General features: G+C 43.5%; 1 protein-coding gene across 1 annotated transcript; it reads right to left on the reverse strand.

The window, feature by feature from the left end:
- Positions 1-1,393: 1,393 nt before the first annotated feature.
- LOC139453421 (cytochrome P450 26A1-like) lies at positions 1,394-4,561 on the reverse strand. Its single transcript, XM_071235116.1, has 6 exons — positions 4,542-4,561; positions 4,264-4,447; positions 3,586-4,083; positions 2,728-2,955; positions 2,018-2,197; positions 1,394-1,729 (listed from the first exon to the last, which is right to left on the reverse strand). Exons 1-6 carry the CDS (start codon positions 4,559-4,561, stop codon positions 1,394-1,396), a joined length of 1,446 nt encoding a protein of 481 aa, XP_071091217.1.
- Between the last annotated feature and the right edge of the window lie 8,694 nt (positions 4,562-13,255).

Genomic DNA, 13,255 nt, shown 5'->3' on the forward strand with positions numbered 1-13,255 from the left:
TAAATTTCAAGGAGTTATAGAGCAAATAGCATACTTTAACACATGTAACTATAGTACTATCCTGAACTGCAAAAGACGTCAGCATGGGTAGAAATATGAGAAACCTTATTTGTCCAAACACTTTAAACATACTTTGAGATATATTGAAAAAAGATCATACTTGGCAAAACTGATCATCAAGGTTGAAATTAAAGTGTCAAACTTCTTAAAGTGACACACAACACTAGTCTCTGAAAAATTGGCTTCACAAGTCAGTATCTCGTGTGTCTGCGGCGACGTGCCAAATGAAGTATGGCGTGTGGTCTCAAGACTTGATCAATGTACCGAGCTGCTGTGAAACAATTGCCTCTCCCTGGACCGATGTTCTGGAAGACCACAGGGCCAACCCTCTGTGCAAGACCAATTCAACCCAACACCATGATGCTCGGAACACCCCACAGTCTCTCTCAACAACACAAGCATCTGAATAACGTTCCCCACGGCGTCGCCAGACTCTCTCTCTCTCTCTCTCTTCTATCTGCTGTTGAAATACAGTAACGGCTCTCGTCTGAGAAGAGGACTCTTCTCCACTGCTGGTGGCGCATATGCTGGTGCTGTGTTGCCCACTGAAGACGGTCCCGGCCATGACGTGGTGTCAGAATGGGTCCTCGTTGTGGCCTGTGACAGTGGAGGTGTCAGCTCGTCAATCGTCGACGCACAGTGTCCGCACGAATGTGTCGCTGGTGTGTCCCCCTGGTCTGTCGAGCAGTTTCCACAGCAGTAACAAAGCGATCTTGAAGATGATGTCACACGATATGACGATACTGTCGTCGGTTGGTGACCCTTGGTCTTCCACTACGTGGTCGGTCATCTGTAGTATTGGTGGCCTGGTACTGTTGCTGGAGCCTGTATATGGTCCTTACGTGGACTTGAATTGCATTGGCGACATGCCAGGCGATTTGTCCAGCTTGCAATCGTCTAAGGGTTTGGTGTCACTGATTTCTTGTCAATCTTGGCATGTGGTAGCAATTCAATAACGAATGAATTTATCCGATCTGGGTGGATTTTTATAGGGCAAGAAATGGGGGAAGGCATGTGCATTTCAATTTGCATGGAACTCACGTGCATGGCCGTTGCCGTGATGCGTTTGGGAGATCGGTTTTATTGTCATCTGCTTTGGGGTTTTTTTTATATCTAAATTTCATTTTTCTCGACAAGCTAATGTTAAATTTTAGAAACTTTGACAAAAATTACCCAGATATTTAAATGACAACTTTTCATGCATTGTTACTTGGGGTGACGTTTCTTTTGCGGTTCAGTATATATATAAACCCCACACCTTTCATTAACGATAGAGGTAAGAGTTACTTGAAGGAATCTTTGCAGCTTAGTCAATACTTTTAGGACGTCTCTTTCAGATCTCAAGTTTCTGTAGTGAAGAAAAGACAGCTGGGAGTCCATCTACTGGTCGAGGAACAGGCATTTCTTCTATAACTGGATACTCATTCAAGAGATTCCATCTACAGTTTATAGCAAGTTCAACAACGAAAATTTTAAGCATGAGCTTCCCAAGTTCTTTCCCAACACACACTCTTCTCCCAGCACCAAAAGGAAAGAAGTGTTCCCTTTCCATTGTCATGTCATCCCACCTGTCAGGGTCGAATTTGTCTCCATCTGGGAAAATGTCGCTTTGTTCTTGAGCTTCACGGATACTGAAGGCAACAGTCCATCCCTTGGGTACTTGGTAACCCTGAATCCATGGGAGGGAAATGAAATGGTAATTCCAGAGTTGTGAAAGTCATTATATGTTACTATGATGTGCTTTGTCACACACTGCTTCGTTAAAGTAGGGTTTTGAATTGAAGGAAAGGCGTTATGCAGCAACCTGTATTCAATGTAAACATTTTACAACAATATCCTGAAGATTAGCATGATTTTGAAATTCAAATTATACAAATTATGTGAAAAAATATTATTTTCCTCTTAATCTTGAATTAAATATGATCATATGCTTTAACGCATTGTATGTATTACTTACATCTAGCTCAAAGGTTTTGAGTGCCTTTCTGAAACCTCCGCCAACAGGTGGTGCAATTCGAACAACTTCCTTCACAACATTAGATACATATTTCAGCTGGCCAAGTTGTTCAAGGGTGAGCCCTCCTACATCATCATACATGTTGTGTTGTCGCAGTTCCTCAACTACCCTATCAAGCACCTTAAACGTCGATAGAAGAACATAATGAAACTACAGTGCAAACATTTATCACTTATTATCACAATGCAACTACGCTTAGGAGGTACATTTCTCCCAGTGATCTGCAGAATTACGTCCGTTTTTCAGCTTTCAGCATCTGCTCGTCACAAGTTTGAATTCCAGATTGAAGCCAATTAATGACTATATAGGAAAAGTCTATGAGAAACGCTACACAATAATGAACACTAATTGTGGTTTTCCTTCTTTGATGATAGGCACACACTCAGTACACATTGTATAGACCTCGAAGCTATGTTTTGTTTAACGCCATAGTCCACGATATTCCGTGCTCTATCACGGTGGTCTGTATATGACTGAGTCAAGAAATCTAACCATTTAGCAGCCTCGTACGACATGCAATTGTGCTTCGGACCTTTTATGACCCCAAATCCCAAAGGGCAAACGTAATTTATCAGAAGGCAAGTCATAATTAACTGCATGCAATCGAGCTTGAGAAAAAGACAGTGGTCTGTACTTGAAGCAGTAATCACCTCTCTATTTCTCCCCAAGTAAAGGAGGAGGGAGCAGGCAGCGCTGCCAGCGGTGACATGTCCGGTTAGAAGCAACTCCATGGCCACCTCCTTCAGCTCCTTCCGGCTCAGCTCCTCTTCCGACTGCTTCATCATGTAGGTGAGGGCGTCGGGGGGACCGCTCCATTCCTTCCGCCGATCCAGAAATTCTCCGATCTTCTCCATCAGTTTTTCGCGTGCTACCATACCCTAAAGACAATTTTTTAATGCCTACCACATACACTATTTACCAATATTTGCTTTAAAACAATTACTTTAATAAATCCAATAAATGCTTACGCTGTACAAAAAGATAAAGGTAAACAATTATCAACGGTACTAAAATGGAGAGAACAACTATGGTGTCATATGTATGAGTTCACCATCATGTGTATGAATTCGGTCTATTTTGATTGTGAGATATTACGTCTGTTACTTCTGTTATTGATATAACAAAGTGAACACAGGATACACTTTCATTAGTCTAAATACAAGAGCCATCATTGCATATCATCCAGGAATTACATTGCCATCATTGCATATCATCTAGGAATTACATTGCCATCATTGCATATCATCTAGGAATTACATTGCCGCCATTGCATATCATCTAGGAATTACATTGCCATCATTGCATATCATCTAGGAATTACATTGCCACAACTGCATATCATCTAGGAATTACATTGTCATCATTGCATATCATCTAGGAATTACATTGCCATCATTGCATATCATCTAGGAATTACATTGCCACAATTGCATATCATCTAGGAATTACAAAGTGAGTTGAGATGATTTAATTAACACGTAATGACAATTAAGAACTATGGATTTTACCTTGTGGAATCCCGATCCAGGAATTTTCAGAGGTATGGAAAAAAGACCGTCTGAAAACACGGCATACAACTCGATCAGTTGTCCTAGTTCCTTCTCGCTGATCTGAAAGCCTATCAGTACATGACAGGCAAACCTTAAGGACAGTTTCTTGCATTCCTCGAAGCCCAAAACGGTTCCTTGTCTGCACCATCTGTTAATGTAAAAGCGGAAGATGTCCTGAGATTCTAGAAGGTAGGAGGACAAGGCGGCGTGGTTGAACGCCTTGACGATAGACTTCCTTCGTGTTTTATGGGTAGGGCCCTCGGAGTGGCTTACTGTTCCTTCGCCCATGAGCGTTCGAACACTTTGTGGCCAGTAAGAAGCCACGAGCGAGGTCTCTCCCATTAATATCTTGCGGACATTCTTCGCTCCAAGGACGAGAATGGTTGGATTTCCAAGGATGTTGGTTTTTGAGACTCCACCATAAGATTTCAACCTCTTCCTGTAGAAATTAGCACCCTAAAACATGAAAATAAAAACATAAATTTCTGAATATATTGTATTAACTATTGTGTATTATCTGGTTTACGTTACAAAAGCCTACTTTTTGGAAAGCATTAATGTTTCATTACAATTTTTTTTCCACCTAAATACGTAAATAAGTACAATATCTATAATGTAGGAAGGAAGGAGAGTTACCATTGTCACAAAATGAAGGCTTTCTCCAAGCAGAGGCAGTCCCATACTGCCAGGTGGTAGTGGTAGGCTGCATTTCATGTCTCTAAGACTATGATTATGCATGTTCCACAGCTTCCAGATGATGAGACAGAGAGCGGTTGGTACCAAAGACGCCACAACCACCCAGCAGGCACCCCCGTCCGTTCTGAAAAGAGATAACGTATATACGCTGTGTTCTTCAAACTAACGGTAACATATAATTTCGAGATTGATTGATTTATCAATGGTTTCAAACTTACCCAGGAAAAGGGTATGACATTGTTACAGAATTGCTTGTCTCTCCGACACCGACCGGTAAACGTATTCTACTGATGATGTTATTTTTTTTAGCCCCATCATGCTTGTCATGTTTTTAAGTACTCGTCAAATGGTCACATGGTCAAAATTTGAAATGCGTCAGTATACCTAACCGTCCTCTGATTCGTTCATCTGCTGCACAATCTAAAAATATATTAATGAGAAACGTATCGCAGAGCTGACAGATGTGCCGCACTACAATTTCAATTTTCGTGTGAAAATCAGCTATGAATATAGGTTTTATTTGTAAAGGCCAGTATTATGCCACTCCATTTGAAATGTATGAATAATATATACAATAAACAAAATAACATAACAATCCAATATATATTAAATACAATAAAGATCCAATCATTTTTTAAAGATAATCAAAAATATGTTTATGAGCAGTGTACAGTTTTTCTCCACGGGAAGAACTGACAATTTCCTCTAACTACAGAAGCAGAGAGACATACCGTGCCAGGGCCAATATTTCAATTCTCACGACAGAGCAGATATATATATATATATATATATGCTCTGTCGTGAGAATTGAAATATATATATATGCTCTGTCGTGAGAATTGAAATATATATATATATGTTCTGTAGTGAGAATTGAAATATATATATATGCTCTGTAGTAAGAAAACGGGGCGAACTGGGATTCGAACCCACGATCATAGATTTCTGACACGCCTGGGGGATGAAGCTGAACACAACTAATTGTGGCGCCTAAGGTGATGCAAGCATATTAATTACTTTGATCCGTGTGTGTGCGTGTGTTTGTTTGCGTGTGTGTGTGCGTGCGTGGGTGCGTGCGTGCGTGCGTGTGTGTGTGTGTGTGTGCGTGCGTGTGTGCGTGTGATTGTTTGCGTGTGTGTGTGGGTGCGTGGGTGCGTGCGTGGGTGCGTGCGTGGGTGCGTGTGTGGGTGCGTGTGATTGTTTGCGTGTGTATGCGTGCGTGGGTGCGTGTGTGTGTGCGTGGGTGCGTGCGTGGGTGCGTGCGTGAGTGCGTGGGTGCGTGCGTGCAAGCGTGCGTGCAAGCGTGCGTGCAAGCGTGCGTCCGTGCGTGCAAATATACTGACTCCGAGCAGACCAGTCCTCGTTTTATGCCCTCAATGCCGAGCAATAAACAAGCACCATCTTTTAACATATTTTGGTGTCATGCTATCGGGGATCGAACATCCGACACACAATCCACTAGACCACGGAGGCGGTCCATATTTAAATGAATATGGTTTAATGACGAGCTGTGTTATTGTGAGGTCGTTACTCAGAATAACGCTCCTGTCGTGTGGAGATGTTGACATATGCTGTCAACACTAAATGATACAGTGAAAGACACATGTGTTGACAACAGCTTCAGGAGCTATGAATGCATTTAAAAACACACAGTTTTCAATATCAGATGAATTTATTCCTAATGCAAATGTGTATCCATTACACTTTCGCAAGAAGCACTTTGAGTCCTTGAAGGCATGGGATTTAGGGACGTGAATGTTTCTCCTTCCGATGTTTGAAAAATATTACGAGTCAGCAATCTACACAATCGGTAGTTATTTTGACATTTAGGACAGGAAGTTATACATGCAATGTCACAGAAAATAGCTTATTTCAAAGTCTTTTGAAATGTTCTTTAGTTAACAATATTCAAAGCCCCTAGGAGTGAGAAAGTAGAGTTTAACTCCGTTTCAAAATTTAAAGGTGTGGTGAGGTAAAATAGGCTTTAACGTCGCGTCCAAGATTATTGCACTCATATAGCGACGTGCATGCACGTGTGTGTGGGGGTGGGTGGGTGGGGGGGGGGGGGGGGGGGAGGCGGTGTGTGTGTGTGTGTGTGTACTAGTCCGGTCTGATGCCGATTTATAGTGCTAGCCCACTGAGATATCATGCCGCAGTTTAACATGAACACCCCACTCAGACACAGTATACTGACACAGCCGACTAGTCCTTGTTTTAGCCCCAGTATTCCAGTTATATCACGGCGTGTCAGCTTAATGTGGGAGGAAAGCCCCAAGTGATGCAGGTCTCAGACGTTTACCACTTCGGTGAAACCCACGAGCATGGGTATGGTGCTTAGAAACCTAGAAACATAATCGGGTGGAGGCGGTGTGTGTGTGTGTGTGTGTGTGTGTACTAGTCCGGACTGATGCCGATTTATAGTGCTAACCCACTGAGATATCATGCCGCAGTTTAACATGAACACCCCACTCAGACACAGTATACTGACACAGCCGACTAGTCCTTGTTTTAGCCCCAGTATTCCAGTTATATCACGGCGTGTCAGCTTAATGTGGGAGGAAAGCCCCAAGTGATGCAGGTCTCAGACGTTTACCACTTCGGTGAAACCCACGAGCACGGGTATGGTGCTTACAAACCTAGAAACATAATCGGGGCGAACCGGGATTCGAACCCACAATCATAGGTTTTTGGCGTGCCCAGCGAACTCTGCAAAGCGAATCGCGGCGCCTTAGACGACTGGGCCACCCGTGCCCCCTAGAACATTGAATAAATGTCAATAGAAAAAGAATATCAATGAGGGTGAACCGTTCCCAAATGGTCGTAGTGGAGAAGTAGACACAAGTTTGTAAACAATCACAATATCACATGACCCAATTATCCCAGAAATCTTGGGGAAATTCAGAGGAAAAACAACGTATAATTAGACGTAAGATAAATATATCTACAGGGGACAGAGACAGATATTTTAGCTCTCCTTGTTCCTGGTCCCATCATGGGGGCTGTTGGTCCTGTTCAATAACATGTTTATGTCTGGTAGGATAAATACTCTAAGTGTGAGCAGCAGCATAAAGAAGGGTTACAAACACATGCATAGCTTCATCACAATCGTGTGCAAAAGATTATGTAAATCACACAATGATTCGCTAAATAGGCTCTCAAACTGAGTCAAAAACTTATCATCATAATCTTCAGACCACAAATATGTTTTCCACTGTTCACAAGCCTCGCCAGGCTCCAGAGTCTTTTCCTCACAGGCCCGTGAAGATCCGGGGTAGAATAGGCCTTCAGCAACCCATGCTTGCCGTAAAAGGCGACTATGCTTGTCCCAAGAGGCGACTAACGGGATCGGGTGGTCAGGCTCGGTGACTTGGTTGATGCATGTCATCGGTCCCAATTGCGTGGATCGATGCTCATGTTGTCAATCACTGGATTGTCTGGTCCGAACTCGGTTATTTACCTACCGCCGTCATATAGCTGGAATATTGCTGAGTGCGGCGTTAAACAACCAACCAACTTTTCCTCATAGGCACCAGTCTGAGAAGTATCACACGAAGAAGTGTTACCGTGGTAACTGGAGATACATGTGCGGGGGACAGCCAGTGAACAGTATAAAGGGAACTGACATGACAAATCAAGAGCACCACTACTTGGAAATGAGGGAATACCGATGAGGTTGCCATCATGTTATCCACGACACTTGCGCCACTTGTGTTCTGTGGAACACGTATAAAGTTACAGGACTGATCATTACGCCACCTACCATTAAGAGGATTGATACCAACGGTACGGCAGAGTTCGGCTAACTTAATGCCATAGTTACTATGTGTCAAATTATCCCTTGACATCCTGGGCATGGCAAGTGAGTTGGGTTTAACGCCGCTTTTTTACAGTATTCCAGTCATATCACGGCGTGTCAGCTTAATGTGGGAGGAAAGCCCCAAGTGATGCAGGTCTTAGACGTTTACCACTTCGGGGAAACCCACGAGCACGGGTATGGTGCTGACAAACCTAGAAACATAATCAGGGCGAACCGGGATTCGAACCCACAATCATAGGTTTCTGCGGTGCCTTAGACGGTCCGCCCGTGCTACCTCTCATTATTCTGACATGGAGGGGCGGTCGGGTAGCCTAGTGGTTAAAGCGTTCACTCGTCACGCCGAAGACCCGGGTTCGATTCCCGACATGGGTACAATGTGTGAAGCCCATTTCTGGTGTCCCCCGCCGTATTTCTGGTGTCCCCCGCCGAATTGTGGCGCCTGGGCACAGCAAACACATCGCTAGGACAGTCATCTGTATCATATATTTATACAACCGTATCATTTTGTCTAGAAAAAATTATCCTTGTATTCAATGGCGTACACAATGTTGAAACTGGTGTTATCGTCCTAGGTCACGTGTGAATGTTTTCAGATGAGTCCCGATTCACTTTGCACTTCCTTGATAGGCGTGGTCGCGTCTGGCGACGTCGAAATGAACGTCAAGCCAATGTCAATCTGAAACCTCAAGACATATTTGGCGGTGGATCGGTAATGGTGTGAGGTGGCATCAATATGACTGACCTAACCCTACTCCATATTGTGGAAGAAAGGGTCACCGGGCAGCACTATCGGGACAACATACGGACACCCTTTGTCCCGTTTGCAAGGTGTGTGGGTCGACGTTTTGTCTTTCAGGACGACAACGCCCGCTCTTACCGTGCACGAATCGTCAATGCTCACCTCCAGCAGCACAAAATCCATAGAATGCCATGGCCAGGAACGAGCCCAGACCTTTTCCCAGACATGTGTGTCAACGTCATAGGCCGCCCACCACGTTAGCTGAACTTGGCCAAGGGCAGTATGCCTCGTCGAGTGAATGAATGTTTGGTGATCGTGGTGATATTAGGCACTACTGATCCAAAAGCGTCAACTTTGAAATTTCCCATCTTTCCCCTATCGACGTTGGTGGTGAAAACATCCACAGTCATAGTTTACTACCCGTGAACGCCATGAACGTTGACGTGAGGAAGAACGTAAGGCTGTAGGATCAAGTCTCTGTAACGCACACCTGTCAATGGACCTGCCACATGCACGAGAGGCGTCCTACCACCGTGATGAATTCCGGCCCATACCATGGCAATCCCGCCACCAAATGGGACAACCTGCTGCACACAGTTGGGGGCGTAACGTTCACCCCGACGTCTGTACACACGTGCGCGCCCATCAACACGTGTGAGTAGGTAACGGGACTCGTCAGTAAACAGTACATTTCTCAACCTTGCACGTGTCCATCTTACCCTCTGCTGGCACCAAAGCAGACGGTCCGCCAGATGACGTGGGGTCAATACATGACGTCGAACAGGTCCAGCAAAAAGTCCAGCCTCCCTCAGTCTGTTGCGTACGGTTTGATCTGATATTCTGAGTACCCCAGGGATTTGTGTGGTTGTAGACGTGGCTGTGGTAGTGCGGTCTCGGAGGTGTTGCAGCCGGATGTATCGATCTTGTGCTTGGGTTGTCACCCTTGGTCTTCCTGACCTTGGTCTGTCGTCAACTCTGTTGGTGTTGTTGTATCGGGTCCACAGTGCGGAGATTGTCTGTCTGGATACGCCAAAGTGCCTGGCCACTTCTTGCTGAGTTGCTCCAGCTTGTAATCTCCCAATGGCGTTGTTCCGTTGAGCTGCATTCACTCTTGGCATTCTGTCACCGCCTACACTGCCGTTATAAGGACTGTATGAACTGCCGTTGATGTGGATTTTTATACCCATTCAGCAGGGGGGCCTGCGTGCCTAAATGCAGGATCCTGTGCTGCACGTGTTTTACAGGCGGTTGCGTTTGGATGAAGCTGTAAAATTGATCCCCAAACGCTACGTTTATGTGACTTATTTGGTTCTCATTTAATGTAATTATTTTAGATATTTGGCAAAAAGTGGTTTTACATCTATGTCAAGTTTCTTTCTTTGAAGAGTATATTATTTAACCAGTGTCTACATGATTCAGCTCTGTTGTATGCCAGCATTAATGTAGGTCACAGCTGCTATTTCATATCAGACGTTGTCAAACATGACACTCCTCATTTGACGGCGCTGGTGCAATGTAAAAATAGTGCTTAGAGTTGGTAAATTCACGAAGCATTCGTTTCTTTTATGTTTTATTTGCAAATGACATATATGGTTAAAAATGAACAAAAACAGCTTGGAAACATCTGTGACCACATAGTTAAAGCGTTAGCTCATCACGCCGAAGACCCGGGTTCGATTCCCGACATGGGTACAATGTGTGAAATTGCTGGAAATTGCTGGAATATTTATAAAAGCTGCGTAAAACCACACTCACTCACTCACTCACTCACACACTGTGACCACAGAGACCAAACAAACAGACGAAAATGGGTGTCTGCAAACGACTTGGCTTTAACGCCGCTTTAAAGAGCACCCCTCGGCGGCGTAAAACCATACTCACTCACTCCTGCATGGGATAGATGGAACCTTTTCTAGCCCGAAATAACAAGGGTTCAAATAAATTATGATTTGTTGTGTTTAGAACCAGCTATATGGCGGCGTCTTGTCAGTAATCGAGCCAGGGCCATACAAACCAGTGACTTGTAGTATGAGCAACGTTCCACGCACGATGCACGGTTTCAACCAAGTGACTGACCTGGCCATCCGTTTTCGTGAATCGCCTCTTGAAACAAGCATGGTTGCTCAGTTTTTGTTTGTTTGTTGTTTAACGCCGCAATCAGTCATATTCCAGCTATATGAAGGCGGTCTGTAAATATTCGAGTCTGGACGACAATCCAGTGATTGACATCATGAGCATCGATCCATGCAATTGGGATACGATGACATGCATCAACCAAGTCAGCGAGCCTGACCACCCGATCCCGTTAGTCGCCTCTTACGACAAACATAGGGTTCGGCTGCTCAGGATCTACAATTCTAACCCCAACTCGACATGGGGAATGAAAGAATAAGGTTCAGGTAAAGAAAATATCATAACAATGTTTAATTAAGCAATGTTTATTAATACAATACATATATTATTATGTATTTATGTATTGTTTGTAACGCATACATTGTACAATTACGTAGTATAAGCAGAACACAACAGCGTGTAGCTTTAAGTGTTAAATAGACGAGTGATGTCAATACATTGCCGAAATATATCTTAGGGTTAACATGAATATTAGTACTCAGACCAGTCCAGTCAATACAGACTTAATTCTATCACTTTGAATACTCCTGCTGTGCATGCCCATATAAGGTAAGTCCTGATGGAAACAGTTCCAATTTTAAAGATGTTTCTAATTGGTGCAAGCTGGATTGGTGAGGTGAGGTGAGGTGAGGTGAGGTGAGGTGAGGTGAGGTGAGGTGAGGTGAGGTGAGGTGAGGTGAGGTGGGGTGAGGTGAGGTGAGGTGAGGTGAGGTGAGTTAAAATGGGGTTTCGAGTCGCGTCTAAGATTATTGTACTTACATACCGACGTGCGTGTTTTTGTGGCTGTTTGTACTAGTTTGACTTTTGCCGATTTATAGTGCCAGCACACTGAGATACCTTGCCGCAGTTTAAATATGAATACCCCACTCAGACGCTGCATACTGACTCCGAGCCGGCCACTCTTTTATTACCTTAATGCCGAGCGCCAGACAGGGTAACAACAGGTTCCATCGTTTAACGTCTTTTGGTATGACCAGGGATTGAACCCCGGACCTTCCGCTCTGAGGGCGGACGCTCTACCACTGGACCACGGAGACGGTCCAAGTTGGATTGTCTTATACATTAGTCATATTACATATGCACGACGAACTGTTGAAGATTTGAGTTAATGAGTGAGTGAGTTCAAATGTAAAGTCACATCGGCAGTATTTCGTGACTATAAAACGTTATACATTAAAGATAAATACCTTTAGACTACATACAAACCTGTCAAAAAAGGACAGTAAAATAGCTAGACTATCACAAAATAACATTTAAACTATTATGTACTATAGTGAGTGAGTGAGTGAGTTATGCATATATATTACATACTGTTGGAAACGTATAAGGGCACAATGAAACATATTGGCCAATAAGATTTACTGTCAGTACATTTGAAATCGCGCGCATACAAATTCAACACATGTCAGAATCAATGCTCAGATGTGTTTGTGTCATTGTTGCCAATGCGTGTTTGTTAGACAAGGTTGAGAACCCATGCTAGAACCATTTTACCGTGTCTGATACTAAATGTTTCCTTTTTCGTTTCCATCAATATATACTCACAGCCAAAAGAAACACGAATACCATACATGTTGGTTAATAGATAAAGACTTACTCATATTCCAGAGATATTAGATTGGTTCAATGCACAAACGCACATACTGATATGTTGTGTGAACCGATATTCATGAACGCATCACATGTGACGTCATAGATCCATGACTCGAGATACACCATTTGTCTCATGCAGGATTAGCGTGTAAAATGTGGAGATCACGTGCAGCATATTCACATCACGTGATAAGAATAAAGTCACTCTGAGGTAACACTTGAATGATAGTTAGTTTGGTCATTAAGCGGTACACATTTGAAACATCTCTTCTTAACGTACATACTTCTCTTCATGTTTCAATGGTTCGCGTTTCTTTTGCCGGTGAATATATATATACTCAACAACAAAGGTTCCTGTGACACCAATATTGTTTGTGTATTTTTAACAGTTAAAAATATTTAAGTAAAGTTTGGTTTTCAATATTGAGGTACATGTATGGAATCAAGTCACAAAACGCAACTGCTACAGAAAAGCATGCATTCCATGCAAAAGTTGACTTTAAAGCAAGCCCCAGGCATTACCTTTCAACATGACAACGCCCGGACTCATAGTGCTCGACTTGTTCATGATTCTCTTAAAAACAACAACGTGAATGTCATCCCCTGGCCGGCTCGCTCCCCTGATCTCTCACCAATCGAGCACATGTGGA

Source organism: Haliotis cracherodii, unplaced genomic scaffold (assembly GCF_022045235.1).
Source record: "Haliotis cracherodii isolate W230 unplaced genomic scaffold, xgHalCrac1.p SCAF_9, whole genome shotgun sequence".
Lineage (NCBI taxonomy): Eukaryota > Metazoa > Mollusca > Gastropoda > Lepetellida > Haliotidae > Haliotis > Haliotis cracherodii.